Source organism: Cydia amplana, chromosome 11 (assembly GCF_948474715.1).
Source record: "Cydia amplana chromosome 11, ilCydAmpl1.1, whole genome shotgun sequence".
Lineage (NCBI taxonomy): Eukaryota > Metazoa > Arthropoda > Insecta > Lepidoptera > Tortricidae > Cydia > Cydia amplana.
The window spans coordinates 2,111,593-2,136,675 of record NC_086079.1 but is presented as its reverse complement, the minus strand read 5'-3'; the positions used below and the strand labels follow the sequence as shown (position 1 = coordinate 2,136,675).

Sequence of the window (25,083 nt, the reverse complement as noted above, 5' to 3'; positions counted from 1 at the left end):
TTACATAGGTATAGTTGGTCAAACCAAAGTCGTATCATGTACAATAAATTGTATAAAATGTAAAATGTACACAATAAATTCAAGGTAGTTAGTTAATAATTAGGTTTATTAACACTTTCAAAGCAAAATGCATTTTCAATACAAAATGGACACATAGCGTGTTCCGGCAGTGAATGTGTGAATAGTCCAATTGCACCAACCACCAGGGGCCTTACCATGGGCCCGATTCGGATTTTGAACTAGATATCTATTAGACATCACCAAGATACGACAACGATATTTTTAAGATCTAGCCTGTCAAATTTGACATTTCCGCGATTCTGGAGATTACTCTTGAACGATTTTCACGATGTCTTAAACGTCTCGTTATGTATTTTTAGATCTCAATACGATTTCGAAACGATCTTAAAACGATAATTTAACGTAAAAGTGACATTCCGCGGTATTCGGAAAACAAGATCCATTCTGGACTAGAGAACGATGCGATATGTACTAGATACGTTGTAGTTTAGATTTCAACTAGTTCTCTTTTGCAGCTCAATTCGGGCAACAAATGTCACTTTTACGTTAAAATATCGTAATAATATCTTGTGGAAATCGTTCAAGAGTATCTCCAGAATCGCATAAATGTCAAATTTGACAGGCAAGATCTTAAACATATCGTTGTCGTATCTAGGTAATGTCTAATAGATGTCTAGTTCAAAATCCGAATCGGGCCCATTGGTTGCCCGAATCGAGCAAAAGATATCTAGTTGAAATCTAAACTAGTTGGTATCTAGTACATATCGTATCGTTCTCTTCTCCAGAACGGATCTTGTTTTCCGAATAAGTACCGCAGTAGGACCTAAACTGAATTGCTAAGGGACGGAGTTATGCGACTTATAGTATAGCTCCGTCCTTTAGCGATGCAGTTTAGGTCCTAAACAGAATCGCAATAAGGACATCATGGTAAGACCCCAGTACTGAACAACTTCACTCAGCAGCAAGACACGGAACTTTTGAAAATATAACCCTGTTTCGTACAACCATAGAGAAATTTAGTAAGTAAGAATAGATTACTCACTCCATACATCAGTTTCGGTACCAAAAAGATTATTATTTTCATAGTCGACATCTAGCATCGCGACTCACGAAAATTATATTGAACAACAATTTACAATTTCAATTCAATTTCAATTTCTTTATTCATAACGTAAGTTACATGTCAATTTTATTATACATATTTACATCCTAATTTTATATTAACAATAATAAGTATCTCATTTCAATAATCACATATAACATTGTTTGGATTCATAAATTCATCGAATGAGTAGAACGCCTTATCTATTAAATATTCCTTTAGCTTTCTAATAAACATATTGTCTGATAATTCTGCTGACTTCAAATTATTTGGCAAACGATTATAAATTCTAGGACCTATGTACCACACACATTGTTCAGACTTTTTTAGCCTGTGCCGGTTAGGGAGGAGATTATTTCCATTTCGGAAGTTAGGACCACGCGTTCTAAATTCATTAAGAGTTTTTCGAACTACCTTTGCCACTTCAAATATGTACAGACCTGGAACAGTCATGATCCTTAACTTCCGAAATAGGCTACGGGCAGGGGTGTCCCAGGGTACCCCAGCCATACAACAACTAATATTAGTGCAGAAGGAGTTGAAAATAGAGTTCCGGCTAATATCGGTTATTATATTATTAGCTGAAAATGGTTGAGTAAAGAGTGAATAAAAGTAAGCGCCGGAAGCTCCGTCCCGGCATAGAGAAAAAAATACATAGAGTGCTCACTCCATACATCAGTTTTAGTACCAAAAAGACTATTAGCATCTAGCATCGAGTAGCGGAACTATTAGTACTCCTACTTGACAATAGATGTAGCACCGGCCGGAAAATCTTATGCTGTTGAGATAAGACTTTCCGGTCGGTGCTACATCTATTGTCAAGTAGCAGTACTGATAGTTCCGCTACTCGATGCTAGATGTAGACACTGAAATTAATAGTCTGAACTGATGTATGGAGTGAGCACTCTTGTCTTATTATATTTCTCTATGGTCCCGGACACGGCCCGGTCAGGGCCCGGTCTAACGTGAGTCATCCTTAATTGTAACGTACGGTTTAGTGCAACCGACCTTGCCTTACATCCCAGTACACAAATATGGAGAAATTATTTTCACCAATTCGGAATGTATTGGATCAGTAATTCACTGTGCATTTGTCTCTAAACTTTTACACATGTGTGGCTTGATGATATTAACAAACATATAGTAGTAGTCAAACTGTAGGTTCAGAGTTGCGTCGACGAAACTGTCTGGTGTGACATCGTGCCAGTACTTTTTGGAAGTCATAATCTCCAAGTCCCAGAAAATGTAAATTAAGTCGAGGGAGAGAGCGAGAGAGATGTATAGAACGCCGAAAGCGTCGATCCAGATGAAAGGGACGGTGAATGCTGAAATAGAGAAAATAATCAAGTGTTGATAAAAATTAAGTCGGTCCTAGTGACTACAACTTGTGTTAATAGAGATTTAATTCTCAGTGTATTATTTTATTTATTAACAATGGAAAAATAAAAAAAAACAACAAACATAATAAAACTTACTAGAATAAATTTAAAAAAAACTAAATAAGTACATAACCTTGAGGTAATAAAATATTATTTTATATGTTAGTGTAAGGCCTGAGTGGACGCTCATGTTGAGCGTGCAGCGGGGCGGGGCGTGCGGCGTGCATGTTAAACAAATGCAAACGTATAGGAGCGGCCTTAGTGCACGCTGCTCAAATCCCTTGTGAGCCCGACGCCACGCTGCACGCCCCGCCGAACGCTCCGCTCCGAGCGTCCACTCAGGCCTTACACTTAGTGTTTACTAAGCGATCTTCCCTAATCTTCTCGAGCTGATTACACCAGCCCAAATATAAACATAAAAACAAATCTAGGAAAATCACAATTGGCTCTTGATACATACTTATTCACATTTATAGACGATTACTCTATCTATATTTATTTATTTTAATATATATGGCTCTTGATAGACATTTGATGGGCTATGCGATTTAATCCCTAGTATCCCTACCTACTAATATTATAATAGTAACTCTGTTTGTTACCTCTTCACGCTTAAACTGCTGAATCGATTAAGATGAAATTTAGTATATGTACCTATCGTTCAAAGCCCGGGGAAGGACATATGATAGTTTTTATCAATCGTCATCATTCTACGCAGGCTAAGTCGCGTACAGAAGTTATACTCATGGATATAGTTTGTCAAAGGACTGCCTCATTTTAAACATAGACAGTTAATCATACTATCTTTTTCTTACACTGGTACTAGCATCCAAAAGAAAAGGATAAGTATAGTGTTTTTTGATATTACTTTAGATGCTGCAGATCTAAAGTAATATCAAATATTAGTAAATTAAAAATTTTTTGCGTTCCTCTAAATTTGTCCATGACTGTAGTAGGTAAGTACAGTCGATATCAAATATATCGGAGCGGCCAAGGTGTTCACAATATCTGAACACGCACTCTAACTCCCTGACAATAGAGGCGTGTTCAGATATTTGTAAGCGCCTTAGCCGCTTCGATATATCTGATGGCGATTGTACATGTTTTAGTACTTACCATAAATTAAAATCTGCACGATACACGCGAGAAAGATGGCGTGCATGGCAGCAAACTCTAGTTTGGTCTGAAGCGCAAAGACGCTATATAGCAGCACGAATAACATAGCGAATACGTAGATGAGGAAAGCTAAGGCGATCTGAAAAAAATAATGTTATTAGACTAGACTAGTTATTTGTTTTAAAAGCGGAGGTCTTGTGCAAATATTGATATAAATTTCCAAGAAACAAGACAACACGTGCAATTTTTCACCACACGTTTAATTTTACTTGTCAGACTGATACTTATATAGGGCCAGTTGCACCAACCACATTTGACAGACTGATCAACGTCATGCAGCCCGTCGGCGCTTTACTATGAAACTTTCCATACATCAAAATTTAGCGAACTCTTTAACGATACGAACAGTTTGGTGCAATCGACCCTAGGGCTCATTTAGACGATGCGAGAACTCGCATGCGAGTTTCATTACATTGCGGGTTTTGATCGGTCGGTTGAATTGGACGTAACCAACAGTCCGAAATGTAATTAAAATCGCATGCGAGTTCGCGCGCCGTCTAAATCAACCCTAAGGGCTGAGCAGATACTTACTGGAGACAAAAAGTCCAAGATTATCGCCGGAAAACTGATAAATAATGCCAAACTAATCGGGTGGGCCGTCAGGAACACGTACCGATACGGGTTCTCGCGCCGAGCCTTGGTACAGTACACGAGGAGCCCGGTGATAGCGAGGTACGCTAAGGTGGATAACATACTGGAAATAAAAATTGTAAATTACTATTTATTAAGCGATATAAATTGAAGACCTCTCATAGGTTCCTTGAAATAGGGTACCTTTTGGGTCCCATACAAAAAAAACACATTTTATATTTTTTCTGCTTTAAATATGCCTTATTTTGAAAAATTTTATACCTACCATATTTATTGTTCTCCGTAATATAATTTTCTATTGAATAGTATTTTTCGCAAAAAAGTACGAATGTCCGCTTTTTCTTCGATTCGCCCCATAGCTAGACGAGAGGACACTCTCTGAAACTGACACGGACGCAGAGTACCTAGTAGCAACCCCAGACGACACTTCCTATCTAACCACGTAGTGAAAGTGTGGAACAGTTTACCCGAGTCAGTGATCAGTGCACCCTCGATAAACTCTTTTAACCTTTTGGACGCCAATGACCGATATATCCGCACCGTAGGTTCAAAGCCAAAGACCGATTAATCGGTCACAGACCACAGAGCAACATAAACCTACGTGCATATGCATAAAGTTCAATTTCAGTTTTGACACTTCGGTGACGTGGCGTCAGCGTACAGCTTTTGTGTTTGACACGGCGTCGAAAAGGTTAATAACAACTCGATGAATACTTTCGTAGACTACAAAACAGCTTTAAGCTGCCTGTGCATGCATTCACATTTAATATCATATCTACGTCAATGACTGCTGGACATGGAAAGCGATAGAGTTTGGACGCGGACAACTTCAAATTGGTGTTTTTGGGGTGATCCTGAATGTGAAAGGTGTGTCAAGATGGTCATAATAAACAAATTTCGGCATGGGACTAACCATAAAATCGCCAAAAAGATCGTATAGACACTTTGAGGGCCCAAACAGCACGAAAAAGACGAATCGATGGTATGATGGTCGTTCTTGTCTACGTGACAGCAGCGTGATATAACGGTGTCCGTCACTTTCTATCCCGCGGTGTTAAAAAGTGACAGTTATTTTATCACATGGTTAAGACCAACCATAATACGCCTGCTGTACGTTATGTAAAAAGTTTTCACGATTTTCATATCGTGCCAATGCCAACCTTGTTCCGTGTGATTAGAGCGTTAAATTATAATCAATTACTCGTATTATGCCCAGCAAACTCTAAGGCACCTTTTGCTCCATAACTTTCTTATATTTCTTAGCGTAAGGCCTGAGTGGACGCTCCAAGCGGAGCGTTCGGCGGGGCGTGCAGCGTGGCGTCGGGCTCACGAGTAATTTGAGCAGCGTGCACTAAGGCCGCTCCTATACGCTTGCATTTGTTTAACATGCACGCCGCACGCCCCGCCCCGCTGCACGCCCAACTCGAGCGTCCACTCAGGCCTTACACTTATATTAGAATTAAATAAACTTTACTCACATAAGATGTACGGCCGCGCCATATCGCATATACCAATGGATTGACCACCGATACACTGCGCAGATGCATAGGATCAATGCCATTAAGAGTATCTGCAGCAGTTTAATAGCCAGCACCTGCAAGCGAACATTAAATTTTAGTTACTTAAGTTCAAAATACTGCCCGAGGCGTCCGACATGTCATTTTCTATGACGGCTGATCGGTGATCGCTTGGTGGTTTCCATAGAAAACGAAGCGCCTGAAGCTCCGGCCCGGCCGCGGCCCGGTCCAGCCGGAGTCATCCTTAGCTCACCTTTTGCAAGAATCCAATACGAGTGGTTTTGTCTTCGAAGCAGTTGTTGACTAACAGTCCGGATCCATCGTCGCAATTCGGATCTGTCTCGTTTGGGATCTGTAAGAATTTTGATACCCATTGAGATTCTATAAGGTTGGTTGAGGGCAGCGAGATCCTTGGGGGAGCCCTTTGTGCGTCCGTGGACGTCTTTCGGCTGAGATGATGATGATGATGTTGAAGATGAGATTCTATTAGTATGAGAAGTTATGAATAACCATGTATAATTTGGGGGCTCTGTATAACATTTGAACCGAGCATACAAAACACATAAAAAGAATTCGCTACAAAATAAATATTTCGCATGCAATTGTTGATTAAATTAAAAAACTTCTTAATATATGTAGTTCTTAGTTATAGTTGATTTTAAAATAGAGAACTTACAGTAATATTACTAGTAATATTAGCAGAAGAGTTGTGAAGAGAATTATACGCTGGAGGTAAATCAGTCGCCATGATATCACCTCAACTGGAACAAAAAACACTTTACTCTGTTTATCAAGAAGATTCACAAACTTGTAAAAAAATATGTATTAGCAAGAAATAGAAAAAACTCCTGAAAAGAAAGAAGATATAATATTAGGTGACTACTTTAGGTGGGTACTTTTTGGCTTGGGCTTGTGGAATGAAAAGAGTTATTTGTTTTACAAGGGGACAAAGTTGTTGTTTAACCGCTCGTGCTAACATTAATACCCGAGCAAGTGAAAGATTCCAAAATTGAACCACGAGCGTAGCTCGCGGTTCGAAAAAGGGAATCTTGAGCGTTGCCAGGGGTCAAAATTTGCCCCAAAGTTCACACAAAAATTTTCACCACACCAACCCGAAGAAAATATTAACTGTAAAATATCAAACAAAATCAGACCAAATCAAATCCAAATGAATGTTATTAAATATTTATCATTATTTAGGTAGTTTGTGTTTTATTTTATTTTATAGGTAGTTTGTGTTTTTTATTTGATTTCTAGTTATCTTATAATTGTAATGTGTTTTTTACTTTAATAACCTTTTAATACTTAAATTATATGTGATGTTAAAAACAAAAAAATATCATTCAAAATCATCATTTAAAAGTCAATTCTACCAGCAAACATAACAAAGCAACTCAAAATTTGCATTTGATTACTTTGCCTCACATGTGAATAAAATGCTATGTACTTTGCTATCAGTTTTTGAACAATCAAGAGAGCCTTTACCAGTTGGTGTGGTGAAAAAGTTCATTATTCTTATCTATCATGGTATCAAGGTTTTGTAAATCAATTAAGTACCTACAACAATGTAGATAGGACACACTGAGTCAAACGATTGAAACGAATCCCAAAGTAATTTAGTTTTTTTCATACCACGTCGGTGGCAAACAAGCATATGGCACGCATAATGGTAAGCAGTCGGTCAGTCACCGTAGCCTATGAGCGGTTGTCTTAATATAACCAAATGTATTACTAATGACTATATAATAGGTATTTAAATCGTTTTCCTCAAACGAGCATCATTCGGATCTTCAATTATTTTTCGTATAAATAAATAATAAGCACAAGCGAAAAAAATAACTAAATAAATAATGTAACCTGTGACTGAATCAATAAGAGTTGTTTTAAACCCGAATGCCGCTCTCTGATAATTCATGCATGTATATAAATACAGATTCCTAGAAACGGGTAAGATAAGTTTGTACCATACCTATTGATTATACATACAGAACAGATATACCTACTCTTTCCATAATTTAGCATTTACTTTTATTTGTTACATAGTATAAAACAAAGTCGCTTCCCGCTGTCTGTCTGTCTGTATGTATGCTTAGATCTTTAAAATTACGCAACGGATTTTGATGCGGTTTTTTAATAGATAGAGTAATTCAAGATGAAGGTTTATGTATAATTTGTTAACCCGTGCGAAGCCGGGGCGGGTCGCTAGTTTGTTATAAACAAATCATGTACTAGTAATATGTGATACTGGTACCTACGTATAAGGTACGTATTTTTTATAGTCAATTTAGTTTGTCTTCTTGCATTGATATTACGAAATAAGTGTCATTAAAACTATTGAGATTAGGAACCGCTTGTTTGGATTCTTTCTTTTTAGGTTTCCGTACCAAAAAGGTACAAAAGGAACCCTTATGGTGCTACTCTGTCCGTCTGTCTGTCACACTTCTAAATATCTCGAGAACTAATTAAGCTATCGGGTTGAAATTTGGAATAGTTATGAAAAACGCTAACCCAGGCGCATTGAAAGTGTTATTTAAAATCAAAAAACAACCGTATCTGAATATAGGTATATAATATATATAATAATACCTACATTGTGTAATCCAAGCAAGTTGGTAAAATAGCCCAAAAGTTGCCACGCATTTCATAATATCTTTTTGAAATATTGAAGGATAAACGTCGCTTATCCTTATTAAGCGAGCTCCAACCTGTTTGCATTTTAGCGATTAAAGTCTAGACTTTGACGTCATAACCTTCTTTCATTATGAAATAATTAAAATATACTTTGGTTATAAAGTCACCAACGTCATTAAAAAGTAAAACTTACCAACAAATTATAAGAATAAAGAGACAAATTGAAGTTTAAACATAAAACACAAACACAATTGAAAGGAACGTGCACACGGCACGTCGAATATTTAAGACTGATACACTACAACAGACCACTCATATGCTTAATATACATACAACATAACTGCCAGAGATATCTACGTTTGAAATGCGATCTTAATATAATATCACTACGGCTTAGTTTACGGCGTAGTACTCAGCTGTATGTGATACTTGTCTTTCTGTTATGTTATGTCTTATGTTGTTTGATTCTACCAAAACAATCAAAACATAGAGCGAATTTGGTGTCACCTTGATTACATTTTTGAGTGTATACAATTGATAAGTAATATTGTATAATGTTTACATATTATACACATTACGTTATAATACTTATAATACTAAGTAAAGCTATAAGTAGGTATTTTTACCTATTTCGCTTAACGATGCAATTATAGGTACATATAGCAATGATTGTTAAGGTGCCTTTGATAAATTGGCAGACCAGGAAAATCAGGACTCATCATTGGCTTATATAATTTTATGTTCCATTGCTCAGATTACACAATCAATGCGTATATAAATAATGTATAGGTCCGTTTAAGGCCCACAATCCCACATTACGTATCATAGGTCAGTAATGAGGTTAAAACCCCGGTCTCTATTGTTTCCCATAAAGTTTTAAGTCATAATGTATTGTTTGTCCGCATTTTCGTCAGTCATAATTTGGTTTTTCTCAGAAACACGTAACTTTTCAGAATTGCGATAAATCAAACCTAACCTAACCTATCTATAGGATAACCTTAGGAAATTCCTGAAAAGTTAATAACCGTTTCAGAATTATGACCAATGATAATCTGATGATCATTACATTATGGGCTCGATTCGGATTTTGAAATAGACATCTGTTGGATATCTTTTAGACATCGCCAAGATACGATAACGATATGTTTACGATCTAACCTGTCAAATTTGACATTTGCGCGATTCTGGAGATACTCTTGAACGATTTCCACAAGATATGGCTGAGAGATCCAATTCACATCTAATATCTAACTCTATCTAACGTAAAAGTGACATTGGTTGCTCGAATTGCGCTGCAAAAGAGAACTAGTTGAAATCTAAACTATAACGTGTCTAGAATGGATCTAGTACGTGTCGTCTCTTGTGAATATCTTGAAGTTCGAATACGGCATTATGACTTTCAATCATTATGTCAAACAAAGGGATCCGTAAAAACCCACAAGTTATTTGTTATAATGGTCGCAACTGTCTTGGAACCACACAATGTTATGAGATTGGAATAATCGAGAATCACATCCCCGGAACTTGAAAGAAAACCATATCGCCGTGAGTTCTGCACTGTCGAACAAACACAGCGAACGCTAAATAGAAGACCATGTCACTATGCTGGCTATTTTCGTAACATATCCAACAGTATTTGCTTAAAGAAGTTGAATATCGGACATGTTTTATTCGGTAGTGACCTTGCCTATAAAGTCCATTGATTCTGGGTTCAAATCCCGCGAAGGGCATTTTTTATATGATAGATAAGCACGGTTATTTGCTGTGTATGTGTTTTCTGGAGCATTTATAAATATGTATAAAAAAGCAGGAAATGCTGATTCTTAATAGACTATTGACATTTGTTACAGCAAATCAATCGGCAACGATGCTGCACCGCAATTCACTAGGTGTACGACTGGTGCTGCCCTCATTTTACCGGCTTTTCTACGTTAAATCTTATGGAGTAAAATTAGTTTACGCGGCTGCCGCTAGTACTATAATGTAAGACAATCCATAAGATACTGCGTTAGTGACAATTAGCGCCACTCCACCGACTTCGCACCTTGCCAATAGGGTATTTGACTACTAGTCAAATGAGTTCCTTTTTTCGAACTGTCAAAACGATTTAGCTTCTATGACATTTATATGAAACACTGGCATCTGACGTCACAATCAAATAACCTACTCTTTATAGTTTTATATGGGTTTTAAAATATAAATTTGGTGTCTAAAAATAACTGCTGTCTACGATCCTCCATTGATCTTCTGGTGCTTTATTTCATGCCTAATGTAAAATAATTTACTTATTTTAAATACAGCCATATACCCTATAGTGCAACAATAACGCTAAATGCTGGAAAACTCATTCAATTGTTGATCGACTTTATCGTACATTCACTCAACAAATTCCAAATCCAAACTGGTTTACCAATGGATGCCATCCGCGGATAGGGTTACCAGATACAAATTTTGAATTTCCTGATTTTCGAATATTTTTCCTGGCATTCATATTTTTGACGACGACGATACGATAAATAAAGTGCAATTGTATTATTTTGGTGAGTTAGTAGTTAAATTTAGTCCGAAACAAAATGTTTTACCTACATTAATTTTAATCACAGAGGCAGAGGATACTTCTTATTATATTGTTATCTTTGCAAATGCGAATATTAGATATGATTTCGGTTTCTAAAAACATCTAAAGTAAATAAAAAGGTACTTTATAAAAAAAGTCTATCAATTCAAAAAAATCCTGACATTTTCGTGTTTCGTCCCCATTCCTGATAAAAGGCCAAAATTCCTGACATGTCAGGAAAATTCCCGTCATCTGGTAACCCTATCCGCAGAGCGAAAATAAATGCAGCCAACATCAACAAACAGCGCGCGGGGAAATCCCCGACGCAAAAACCCGTTGTTATTATGCAGACTTGCGAACGCTTGATAACATATTAGTTTCGACATACCTAATACCTATATCTAACTACTTACAGTTTGAACACGGAGCAAGGAAACGTAGAAGAAAGGCTTTAACAGAAAAATCGAAAACATAAAATTTGGAGCAACTATCTCTGACACTCTAATTACGCCTTAATTGGAGTAAAATACCTGTTCGAAATTGGCTAATTCGATGTTCGCGGTAGGCCTTCTCCCTTCGTCGCCTGTACGCGTACCTAATATAAGTAGGTACTTACTTACTGCAACTTGCACATTCCGGTCTCGACAATAATAAAATAAACTATTAAAATGCCTACATTCGCTTTGTGGTTGTAAATAAATACATATAGTTGTAGCTCTTGAGCCGGCTATGTACCTAATTATTAAATGTACTAAAAATATAACAACCAGTTTACCGTCGGTTATGTCGCTTTCCCTTCTCGTACTACATAATACTTGCAAAGAAAGAGATTACTTAAAGTCGTGCGTACGGCTATGTATAAAAAACCGGCCAAGTGCGAGTCGGACTCGCGCACGGAGGGTTCCGCACCATCAACAAAAAATAGAGCAAAACAAGCAAAAAAACGGTCACCCACCCAAGTACTGACCCCGCCCGACGTTGCTTAACTTCGGTCAAAAATCACGTTTGTTGTATGGGAGCCCCACTTAAATCTTTATTTTATTCTGTTTTTAATATTTGTTGTTATAGCGGCAACAGAAATACATCATCTGTGAAAATTTCAACTGTCTAGCTATCACGGTTCGTGAGATACAGCCTGGTGACAGACGGACGGACGGACGGACAGCGGAGTCTTAGTAATAGGGCCCCGTTTTTACCCTTTGGGTACGGAACCCTAAAAAAACTAAAACATATAAAAACCAAATCTATTATTTTTTAATTTTATGAAACTATTTTTTTTAAGTAAATGGAAAACCTTTGGCACGCCTCAATAGCATACTTATGCACTCTGCCCTGCTGGCCAGCGATCCACGTGGCCCAATTCGAACAACACTTAATAAGATGTCACAGCGATACCGATCTGTCAAATCAAAAGTGACGGTTTTCCTTGATAAAATGTCACTTTAGACATTGACAAATCGGTGTCGTATCGCTGTGACAGTGACATCTAAGCATTGAAGGATATTCGTCGACCGCCATTTTGGTAACATCGCCTCGTGATTCATTTCTTTGATATAAGCATTGTTCGAATTGGGCCGATTGCCACCAATCAGTCCGCAACACGCGAAAATAAACAACACCCTCGTCTCACGCACTTTGTGTTTCTAAATCGAAAATCTGCCGCTGGACACTGAATTAAAATGCGTATATGTCACGTTATCTATGAAAAGGGACCTTATTGTCGATGGCGCTTACGCCATTATTAAGACGAAACAGGAGCTGAGATTTAAATATTTTAGGTAAATATACCCGTCTCGCTAACGGAAGCGGCTCCTAAAACTAGTGCGATAAGGACAAGGCGAAAAATCCTGCGTAAAAACTAAAAATCTCAAAAATCGAGGTTTCGTACTCGACTCTTTCCTCCTCCAAAACTTAACCAATCGTAACCAAATTTGGAAATCTGAATAATTATAAAATTATCTGTGTCGGACCGTTTTGCTTTTTTGGCTAATTGATATCAGTTTTGAATACCACGCCTCTCATTGCGGCATAGTTATTTAGGCCATTTTTGAAGGGCTCTAGCGCCTTAAAAAACAAAAATATCAAAAAAAGCAAAACGTTCCGACACATATATATTGACAGTATTAATCTGTGTTGAAAAAATCATTGCTCTAGCTTCAAAACCCACGGAGGAAACAGTCGAGTACGTTTGTATGGAGAAATGACCACTCCTGTTGCCTCTTATCGATGCTCCGATATAAATACAATGCCGCGCGACGCTGTGCGGCGTAAGCGCCATCGACAATAAGGTCCCTTTTCATAGATAATGCCCCATATTTACTTTGTTTGTAGATACCTACTTGTAGGTATTGAACTGGCAGCAACTGGGTTTAATGCACTAGACTAGTAGAACCACCAGTTTACCTTCGTATATTTCTCATTCCCTTCTCGTCTTACAAAATGTCATATATGTATGTACAAAGAAAGTAGGTCTAGGTAGGTACTTAAACTTGTACGTCCCATGTTCATCGGATTTGTCTTTAATAATACAAAATACATTAAATATAAGATTTGACCCTTTTATAAATATATATATAGGTACATATTGACTGAATTAGAAAATGTATAACTATTAGTAGGTACCTACCTACCTAAGCGTAAGTCATGTAATAAGTAACTTGTGATATTGTACACTTCCTAATTTGCTACACCCTTTTTAGGGTCCATGTATATTTATTTATGTAAAATACCTGCTATGCAAATAATGTTCTTTATTTATTTATCTCTATCTCTCTAGGTACATGTTGATGATTGGTATGACATATCTACCAAATTGTTATTAGAGTCTGTGCGGAAAGAGAAGAGTCGTGGAATGTATGAGGCCCAATACATTCCACGACTCTTCTTTTTCCGAACAGACTCTAACAGTAACGATTATGACGAAATAGGTATTACCAAGAGATAATTAGTTAATTCCCATAATTAACGACATATTTGAGGCCTTGATTTGTCTACGTTTAATTGATTCTATATTGTTACCAAAATTATCTGTATTTAAATTGAATTACAATGTATTAATTTCATATACATACACATATAATTGCACAGCTTAGGTACGCTAACACATTTGTACCTACATATAGTTAATTTAAAGTAAAAATGACTAATTTTGGTAACACACTGGTATTATTTAACGCGCTTTCTGGGTTCATTCAATCCCGAGTCAAAGTTCTTAGTAATGTACAATTTTTTTGTTATTTATGCCATTACTATCAATATTATTTTACTTTTCTTAAATACACAAACCAAAATAAAACAACCATTACCTATTTTTCTATTTTATTTCCAATAAAAACGTACACTTAGCATAGCCGTACAAAACCGTCAAAGAAAAAAAAACATAAAAGATCCTCATGATATTCAGACAGATTTATTGATAATATTTTACCTTTATACGTCGTTTTATTTTAAAACCAATTCTCATTACGAATACATTCAACAACACATTTGTTTAGAATTTTACAGTAAGCTTTTGTAATTTCTTTCAAGTCTCTATATAACATAAGCAAACTACAAATAAAAAAATGGCTTTCGAAATTCACTTTCACTAACTTTTAGGTTAGTCTTTAACATACTAAGTAGGTAATTAATAATTATGATAATTAGGCTAAGGTACGACCAATAGTGCGAGTACATACAAGTAAAGATACATGGACGAATCAACTTTTAGGCTGACATAAAATTCTGTCCACGATATATACTTTCGAAAATGTATCTTATAGTAATAGGTATATGAATTACTATCGCCAACAAACTGCTCCGTAGTTGCAGCTGCTTCGGAGAAATTTTGGTAACGCTAGCCGTGGAAAGTGTCAGTTTTAAAGCTAATTCGCCCAGCTAGATTACTCCCTTAATTACTTGGCATTATTCTTGTTAAATTACATTTCCAAAAAAGAAATAAATGGCAAGTTGTTTTCAGCCACCCAGAGCATAAACTGGAATCCTTGAGTCAAAGCAATCTTCACCAGAGCCCTGTTGCGATCCTTAGCATCTTCTAGGATAGGTTTAACTCTAAACACTCTTTTATACACATCTTCCAAGCGATAACTCATTTTATTAAAATGATAATCAGGCCATGGAAAAGATCCTCTTCTTCTTTCTCTATAAGAAGTCTTTTTAGAATCTGGTTCGAAAATATCATAGAAAGCGCCCATCGTATCGGCACAGACGATATCTTTCGGTGAAAACCCTTCGGCATCAGCTAGTTCTTCGTTCAATAAGGGAAAATCGAATTTATTTCCGCTATGCGCGATCAGACACATAGGTTTTACCAGATCTTCAAGAAAACGGCACGTTTCATCCTTCAGGCTACATTCCTCGTACTCCTCGTAGTGATAATCTTCTCGGCTTATTAAGCACATCACTTCATTTTCAAGTCTGCAGTGGAGTTTTTCACGAGCAGGATATTCTCCCCCATCCCGAAAATATTTTCGAAGATCTTCACATCTGTACGCATACATATGTAACTCTGTTATTTTAGGATCGCTGTTACGTAGACCGGTCGTTCCGAGATCGAAAAACACGTAAGTTGCAATCGGTGCCATGGTAAAAACTCCAACTTGAAATATGCGTAGGTAGGTAAATTCACGAGATTTGTATAAAAGTTGTATAAAGTCACAATGTAAACCACTGAACTTGGTTTACACTCTCACAGTTCGTTGCACAATTTTTAGTATTTTAAGTGCAATATATTACATTTAAGCGCAACGGAGCGCAGTCGCGAAATATCGCGAGTGACCCAAGAGTTGCAATGGCGGACTGAAGAGTGACCCGAGTATAGCACTGCCCCTATACATAATAATTAATAACAACCTTATGTTCTTAGTTCATTTGATTGTATGTCTTGTGCTGTGTTAATAAACTACAAATTCTTATGTGTGGTGAATAACAGCCTGTTGAAAAACCATAAACACGTTCTCACAAGGGTCAATGACATGGGGTGCTTCCTAATGAAACCGTCAGCTGGCTATTTAACGGTGTCTAACTGTGTGTAAACAAAAATAAATATGTTGCCTAAAGTAAAAAAAAACTAAAAAGTTTTAATCACACCTCTTGCAAATTTTGATCCCTATAACCATTCTTTCAAGTACCTATCATTTCATTTGGTTAGGCTTAATCAATAAAATAATTGAAGATATATGTATGTAATATGTAAAGTAAAGGGCCTAAAGTATGGAAAATAAGGTTTCAGCTATATGTCCTGGGAATCTCTATGGGTGCTATCACTGTTTCCGAGTCCCTTGCGAAGTTTCAACAGATTTTATACCAGATTTAATAAAGTAATATCTGGGAGACCGAGCTTTGCTCGGAAAACATCTCAAAATCATTAATGCGCGTTTTCTTAGACATAAAACCTAGCTCAATCAAAAAACAGATCAATTTTTCGGCCCTAAAAACCCCCATATAGCAAATTTCATCGAAATCGTTTCCGAGATCCCCGAAATATATATGTACCTATATAAATAAACAAGAATTGCTTGTTTAAAGGTATAACATATCGTCGGTGCGAATAAAAAAATTGCATGTATTTTTTAGCTACTTTACAGGAGACAAAAAAAATCTGTCTATTTTCCTGATTTTAATATATTTGTTGTACCTGTATTTTTTTTTCTGGTACATCAATGGTTTTTACATGATACTTATGCAGAAAATAAACAGTTTTTTTCGTAAATTTTTACAATATAAATTATTTTAACCAGAATTTTGCTACATAGCGACTTAAATTTGGTTCACTTAAAATCGTCATGTGTAAAGTTTACACATAGCGATTTGTTGCCAAAACAACGTAGCACGAGAAATAATACATAGCGGATTTTAGGGTCAATAATTCGCCATGTGCAACATTAACGCCATCACCCTCGACGGAAAACAAGGCATTTAATTTCGTTATGTGCAAAAAAATTACGTAGCTATTTTTTTTTTGTACAAATTTTGTTAGTTTTTTTCAAAACTAATATAGATATAAAAAAATATTGATATAGGTCGACGGGAATAAAAGGAATTAAAATATGCCAAAATCAAAAAATCGTAAAAAAACACATAGCGATTTTTTTATTCGCACCGACGATATACAAGAACTGCTTGTTTAGAGGTATAAGATCCATATATTTATACTTTAATATGTTCCAATTTTCAACCATTTATTTAAACAATTAATGACTTTAGTTTAATTTGATCCTACTTTGCGATTGCGACAAGCGGCCATTCAAAGACAGATAAAATTACTGCAATGTCAACTTGGTTACTTGGAATGCATATTATGCGCATTTATAGATGTATCATTTTACAGCTTGGTAATACTTATGTGAATATAATTTCAATGATATGAAATGTTTAGTTCAAAGATTTACAAATACAGCGTGAAAATTTTATCACCAGCCGTACTTTGCGTAGGGAATTTATGGGTACCTACTGAAATTTTATTACTCGTATGGGACCAATGCAGAAATCGCGGAATGCGGAAAAAAATTTGCTCGTTTTATACATTACCTGTACTTGTTGCATTTGTTTCCAGTACATTCCGGCTGATGTGATGCCACTGATTTCTAATTCTATGGGAATGGGACAGCCAATTTTTTTTCGTAATTTCGGCATTGATCCCATCATAAAAGTTGTTCAATTTCAACCTGTATAGTGGAATGGCGTTACTACTTCTAGTGTCTATAATAATGCCTATGTTTTGTGTAAGTAGGTAGGTAAGTACTATGTAAATATAGATTGGTGGCGAAATAATAGCGAATATTACAAAACTAAATTACTATTGATTAATTAAATCATCCCGATATATTCTTATTAGCAATTAAAACCTATAGTAGCTTCGTTGTCACGTTGATAAAGTAATATAGGTATCATATTCTGTAAGTTTTGTCACATCGAGTTCAACTTGAAGAATTCTTGTCCAATAAAATACCTATTTGTACCTATACATTTTGTTAACCTTTTCGACGCCGTGTCAAACACAAAAGCTGTCACGCTGACGCCACGTCACCGAAGTGTCAAAACTGAAATTGAACTTTATGCTTAAGCACGTAGGTCTATGTTGCTCTGTGGTCTGTGGCCGATTAATCGGTCTTTGGCGTTGAACCTACGGTGCGGATATATCGGTCATTGACGTCCAAAATGTTAACCTCCAGCCGCCCATACGTGAAACTTTGCCAAGCAAAATGAAATTTTATTTTGTCAACACATAGTTCAAATTAGAATGGAACAGGAGACCTTTTTATAGGTCTCTGGGCGGCTAGAGGTTAAATACCTAAAGAAATAGACTTGGGTGGTTTCACGGAACCTACTTTGAAGCAGCATTTATTATCATCAAAATGTACAGGAAGATATTAACAATATCCAGATACAGGTTCAGGGCAGCGAAGATGTACTCCTCAGGGCTGATGCTGTACTTGTGCTTGCCGCCCATCATGAGCTGTGTATCGTAGACCAGATACATGCAGAAGATAAGGGCTCCGATACAGCCGTAGACGAGTTGGAGGATGTTGCTCCTGATGAATATGGCGCAAATTCCTGGAGAGAGATAAAAATACTGGTTTAGTGTAGTGCAAGCACGTAACTGCTCGCGCTTAGTGTAAGGCCTGAGTGGACGCTCGAGTTGGGCGTGCAGCGGGGCGGGGCGTGCGGCGTGCATGTTAAACAAATGCAAACGTGTAGTCGGCCTTAGTGCACGATGCTCAAATCACTTGTGAGCCCGACGCCACGCTGCACGCCCCGCCGAACGCTCCGCTCCGAGCGTCCACTCAGGCCTTACACTTAGAGTTGGTCAAAGACACCTAGGGCCTATTTCTCAAACGATGTTAGGCTAATATTATTAGTCCACGAACTGTCAAATCGTATGGGTTACCATGGCAACACACTAATAATAGACTAATACCGTTCGAGAAATGGGCCCCTAGTCTTACTAAGATAGCATAGAGTCGAGAAACTGGGACCGGTTCCGCCGTGACGGTGTGGCCTAGGGGTTCATGGCGTTAGAGTCTGTTCGGAAAGAGAAGAGTCGTGGAATGTATTGGGCCCCATACATTCCACGACTATTCTCGTTCCGCACAGACTCCAACCGCGATAGCTAAAGACGCGTTAGAATCCGGCCTTCACCACTGGAGGGCTTAGTCACTAATTCTTTAATATATTATGACATCTAGTTCAGTTTATTTAGTAAGTCAAAAATATCTGATACAGAGGAATGCAAGTCATGTGACGCAGAAAGTATTAGGAATTAATGTGGAGGGATGTAAGAGGAAAGTAAAATCAAGGAAGAGATGAATGGTCTGTGTGAGAGATAATATGAAAAGATGACAAACGACAGAGAGCTATGGAGGAAAAAGTTGTTTCAGTAGACGATCCTCGGATAGAAGCATAGCGAGCGATAGTTAGTTAGTTAATAGTACGTCCATAATTAAGTATCACTAAATTTCTAACAAAGCTGATATTTGAAAGCAAATCACGCACTCTCTGACGCATGGTCGCATGACGCTTTCTCTTTATCCGTCCTTAAATTGTGTTGTGCCCTTAACGACTAGAGTTAGACCAAGAAATATCTGCAACGAATTTGATAGCACACGCAGTGCAAGTGGTATTCTAAACGTTAAACTTCTATGAAATTATGACGTATAAATAACACTTGCTATGTGTATGCTATCAAAACCGTTGCAGACTTTTCTTGGTCTAACTCTACCTACTTGGGGTAGTTTTTCCGAACAATTTAGTGACCTCTGCATGAACCGTTTTTAAATAACTGTAATATGAACTTCTACTCAACTCACCAAGAATAAGCAGGGCCACTGTCGCGCAGACAAGGAATCCTCCCATCACGGTGAAATCCCACTTGGTTTGGAAAGCGAACAGCGTAAGAGCCAAGCTTACTGCTGCTGTTATCCCGACGGCCATCATTACCTGAGATGAGAGAGATACATGAGATGGACATAAGATAAACTGCATGAGAGAGGAGGAGAGCAAAATATTCATCATAATACCAAGAATACGAGTAAGAAGATGAAGACAGATATACCCGATAACGATATAGGTAAAATAAAACTAGAGTTCCATCAGAGGATTGTAAACCAAAAGCAACTCCAGGAGCAGGTTGACAATCGACAATCGTATAAGTTTCGACAAACGACAATCGAAAAGCGGAAATGTAACGGGTTCTATTAGGTAACAAACTCAATTAATTTTCAATAGAAAATTCGACCCATGCCGCCGTGATCCAAGTTTCCAAGCGATTTAGGCATCTGCCGCGATAGGGGCACTGAAGGCCTTGATCACTTTTTCTTTCATATATGTCATTTATTTCAGTTTATGTATCGGATTGACAGATCCAAGGAAAAGTAAAGTGATCATTTATATATTAGTGTAAGGCCTTAGTGGACGCTCGAAGCGGAGCGTTGGGCGGGGCGTGCAGCGTGGCGTCGAGCTCACAAGTAATTTGAGCAGCGTGCACTAAGGCCGCTCCTATACGCTTGCATTTGTTTAACATGCACGCCGCACGCCCCGCTGCACGCCCAACTCGAGCGTCCACTCAGGCCTTACACTTAGAGTTATCTGTAAACAAATTGTCACTTGGCTTCAATTTTAGTTAAAGTTCGCTTCTTACCGCCTCTGGAGCGCTGGTCGCACTGACCGCGCCCAGCAGAAAGCTTTGCGCCAGAGTGAATATGGCCAGGAATATAAAATTCGTTGGAGTCGTTCGCCGCACGTTCTCGCAGCACGCCATCACAATCATAGTGACCAATGTTACCGCGAACGCCACCCATCTGAAAATTATTACGTTACGCTGTATCAATTTATGTCTATTTTTTACCGCATATGCTTTGTGAGGATCGTGAAGAAATATATGTATTTTTTTCAGTGAAAAATATGTTAGGTTTTGGTTTCCATTTTTACATTGAAACGGGTTTCTTATTAAAATTTTCATTCCTTGCGAAGTTTTATAAAACGCTGAATTAGATACCGTAAAATGGGGTGAGTAGGGTTCGCGGGAAGAGTTGGGTTATGAATGGGGAGAGAAGGGATGAAAGGGGGGTGATGTGGGATTTTAAGGCTACTGCTACAAAAATAATGTATTCCAAGTAAAATGGAGCTATAGTAATACTCTAATACTCATAATAAAAAAAAATCGATCCAACAATCTTCCAAAATCACCTTAGTATGAAATCCCATCTCTTCGCAATTACGAGGGACTACGGGGTGAGGTGGGATTTCCTGTGTATCGTCAAAGTTATGAAATGGAACTACTCAAAATAAAATAAAAACTAAAATACAAACGTCCGGAACACTTATTAAATACACCATTCAGTTTGCATATGTAAAAATAAAATGTTATCGAGGTTTGAATGTCAGTTTTGCCCTTACTCACCCCATTTTACGGTAATCATTGTAGTGTTGAGTCGCTCACTCGTGAGGCACCTCATTTGTACCACTCATTTTGTTAATTTGTCGCAGTACTTCGTACCGCAAAAATATCTTACTTCACTCCTCTATTCATTTTACTCATTTACTCGCGCGCATCACAAACACCTCTTGCCACACAAATCATTCACACACTTCAAATTTCAAAAAAATCTTATCCGTTCAAATTCACTCGCGAGTCTCGCGACTCTCATAACTCATACACTCCTCTCAACAGAGTCCCTGGATCGCGCGAGGCGCTAGGTGCTCGCCTGCTCGCCGACATTCAAAACTCAAATGTCTCAAATGAAGAAACGAGTAATGATCCACACTGTCAACTGCCGAACTACAAACCTTATTGCAACAACAAAAGGTCCACCGAGAAATGCGTTGAGTTTGTACCACTCACCGCCTCTCTGTGACATGAACCCCTCAAAAATCCTTTCAAAATGAAACAATGAATTAGAAATACCCAAAGAGGGAGTGAGACCGACACGCGACGTACTTCAATATCGCTTCGCGTCACCACCGAAAATACGTTTAGCGTTAACAATTAAATACGAAAGACAACAAACGTAAGCGCTGCAAGCTTTCATACATCTTAAAAAAATTGTCGCTGTTGGAATTAATGGAATAGTTGACGCTGAAAATATGCTAGTACCTCACCTCATTTGAAGTAAGACATTGTAACACCTCATTTTAGAAAATGAGGTTCTCATACAAACTCATTTTAAATTGATGTCCTACCCATCACTAAATCATTGTATAGCATAAAACGTAAATTATATGTAGCTTGAATATACGATTAACGATACGACTATGTTTTAATTCTATGCCACACCCTGAAAACAGAAAAACCTATTTCATAAATTTCTATAAAATTGCAATTTTTTGGGTATTCACACCTCGCAGTTGAAAAAATACCTTTAAAAGCAAGAACGTAAGAACCACTTTACTATGTTGGATAGATTAGAACTTACATCATGTACATGTTAGCCAAGAACCATCTCCTGGTAGGCCCGTGGTAAACGAAGAGACAGATGGCACCGAAGGTCACCAGTAACTGGCACATCAAGATGGAGTACACCTGAAAAATAATACATACTATAATATTTTGAGGTTAGAATATTGTTTACCAATAATATAAGTAATGCCGGGTATACCTACCTGCCGGATATATATGTATTTATCTAATATTGTCACAGAATAAATAATAGTACTAAGTAGGTACAGAAGACTCACTCTCTAACAAAACGCGTCTATTACGATCAGCACAGATATGGCCGCTAGGTGGCGACAGCGCCACGCGCGGCTTATGACTTTCCCCAAAATTGGGGCCGGAACGGATGTACTTTTAGCTACCTGTAGCAAAGCGACGAAATCGCGGAGTGAGCCACGCCAGCTATTGTCTTATCATTTCGTTAATGATTCATTGGCTGAATTAGTCACAAAGAAATTATTTCTATCTCTGAACTGCAGGTGTTTCCTTCTTTACTAGCATTTTGTACAGTCAGCATCAAAACTAACTGATCAGACCGGCTAGCATGACTCGCGTTCTAGCGCGCGACTTCATACTTGAAGTCGCGTTAGATGTATGGAGTCGCGCGCGAGAATGCAAGTCATGCTAGGTGGTCAGATTACACGTCAAAAGTAAAATTACACGTCGGAAGCGGCTCTAACGATTTCGATGAAATTTGCTATATGGGGATTTCCGGGGGCAAAAAATCGATCTAGCTAGGTCTCGGATCAGGTCTTATCTCTGGGAAGACGCGCATTTTTGTTTTTATATGTTTTCCGAGCAAAGCTCGGTCTCCCAGATAGATACATATGTATACAGTGTGTAAGTCAAATACGGGCAATAAATTAAACCAGATATAGAATTTACCCGTCTTATCATTAATTAAGATGTTTTTTTAAGTTACACTTAATTATGACCCCGTGATTAATTTTTTCCACATGTACCGAGCAGCAATGTACTGTAAACATTAAGAAACAAGATGATAATGACATTACGAGATATGAGCTTTTCATAGTAACTGCCAACAAGCGTTGACAGTTACTTTAAAAAGCTCGTATCCCGTAACGTGTGTGGTGTATTACATTGCGGGCCGAATTATTTTGTATGGTTATAATTTTCAATGCATTTCTAAGTAAAATCTATCTCAATATACTGTTTAGGTCCTATGCTAACCACCGTTTAAATATTCGCCCGTATTGGATTTACACACTGTATATATTATAGTTTAATCTCACCTTTCGTATAAATCCTCTGCGTATGCTCTTGTCGTTGAATTCGAAGCCCTTGGCCTCTCCATCTTCTGCCTCCATTGTTCCTGGCTGCGCGTAACCAGTCGTCTGAAAAATAGGTACAATGTACCATCGAATATAATGGATTCCTAATGAAAATAACACTACGCTACTAGATAGATAGATAGATAGATAAACCATTTATTAGCTTGCCACAATACACACATTGACAGAAAAAACAGAAACAATATATAACAATATCAAACTAAAACTAAAATCAGGAACAAGATGTATCAATAAATGTGCTGTGTGCGTTGCAGCAAAACAAAAGGGTTCTGGCTCAGTAATACGCTCCACTCTTTCGGGTGAAGCACTGATAATTCTGCTAGAACCCAGATCACGGACAGATTATCGAGTAAAAATTAATAATACAAAAATACAAAAATATTTAGAAACTTGCCTATTAAATAATAATTAGCTACGGATTGTGTAAAAGTGTGGTGCCTGTTAGTGTATATGTAGTATGATATCAGATGGGGGATAGAAAATGGCCTACAATAACATAAAGTATTGTACACATAGGTACAGACTAGATCCGGTAATCTGCAACCAAATACCCGTGCGGAATTCCTATATTTTGTTTATTTAAAAGGTATATTTTAAAATGAAACTTAAACGATTGTTTTGTTTTAAGACATCTTAATGGTGGAGGGATATTATTCCAGCACTTGGTTGCGAGATACCGGAAGCAGCCTGTAAAAGCGACAGTTTTGTGTGGGTGTGTTTCTAAAAGACAACGCCTGGTGGATCTAGTACCATGTCGTCTGTGGAATGAAGAAACGTGTATTTTCGAATATAAATATTCCGGTTTTTTGTCGTTCAGGACACTAAACAAAAGACTTGCAAGGTGTAGGTGTCTGCGAGATGTCATATTAAGTATTGAAGCCTTATTTAGATGCGGTGTAATGTGACTCCTAGGCGGGACTGAATAACAAAAACGGTAACAGGCATTCTGAACTCGCTGTATAAGACGACGAGTTTTGTCTTGTAGACGTGGCCCATACACTATGTCCCCGTAATTTAGTTTGGAGAGAACTAGTGATTCGCATAGAGTCTACTAAGTCTTATCTGTGGTATATAATCACTTGATTTAAATAAAAGCCATATTTATGTTTATAAAAAAAAAGATTCCTTGGAATTTTGTCAACACACTTAACCTGTCGAATCCCACGATATGACGTCACCCATAAGCGTTCTGGCTCATATATGAGCCACTGGGAGAGAAAACATATGATGGACATGGGCATATGGGTTAGGTTTTCATAACACCAAAAAAAAACTAAACAAGAAATTTAAAACTAAACTAGAACATATATATAAATTAAGTAGAGTATATAAATTAAGTAGAGTTCGGAGAAAGAGAGAGAAAGA

General features: G+C 37.5%; 3 protein-coding genes and 1 long non-coding RNA gene across 4 annotated transcripts in view; all 4 read right to left on the bottom strand.

Moving 5' to 3' along the window:
- LOC134652054 (uncharacterized) overlaps positions 1-25,083 on the bottom strand; it is a 257,015-nt gene that overhangs the window by 160,075 nt on the left and 71,857 nt on the right. The gene's annotated exons all lie outside the window — the stretch shown is intronic.
- LOC134652155 (uncharacterized) lies at positions 2,204-4,371 on the bottom strand. The gene is made up of 3 exons (XM_063507318.1): positions 4,210-4,371; positions 3,619-3,757; positions 2,204-2,448 (listed from the first exon to the last, which is right to left on the bottom strand). Exons 1-3 carry the CDS (start codon positions 4,369-4,371, stop codon positions 2,204-2,206), a joined length of 546 nt encoding a protein of 181 aa, XP_063363388.1.
- Positions 14,818-15,678, bottom strand: LOC134652154 (three prime repair exonuclease 2-like). Its single transcript, XM_063507317.1, has one exon. The coding sequence runs from the start codon at positions 15,555-15,557 to the stop codon at positions 14,892-14,894; it is 666 nt and encodes a 221-aa protein (XP_063363387.1). The 5' UTR covers positions 15,558-15,678; the 3' UTR covers positions 14,818-14,891.
- On the bottom strand, positions 18,288-23,760 carry LOC134651988 (protein lifeguard 1-like). The gene is made up of 5 exons (XM_063507138.1): positions 23,659-23,760; positions 22,386-22,492; positions 20,612-20,771; positions 19,782-19,911; positions 18,288-18,528 (listed from the first exon to the last, which is right to left on the bottom strand). The coding sequence occupies exons 1-5, from the start codon at positions 23,731-23,733 to the stop codon at positions 18,299-18,301; spliced, it is 702 nt and encodes a 233-aa protein (XP_063363208.1). The 5' UTR covers positions 23,734-23,760; the 3' UTR covers positions 18,288-18,298.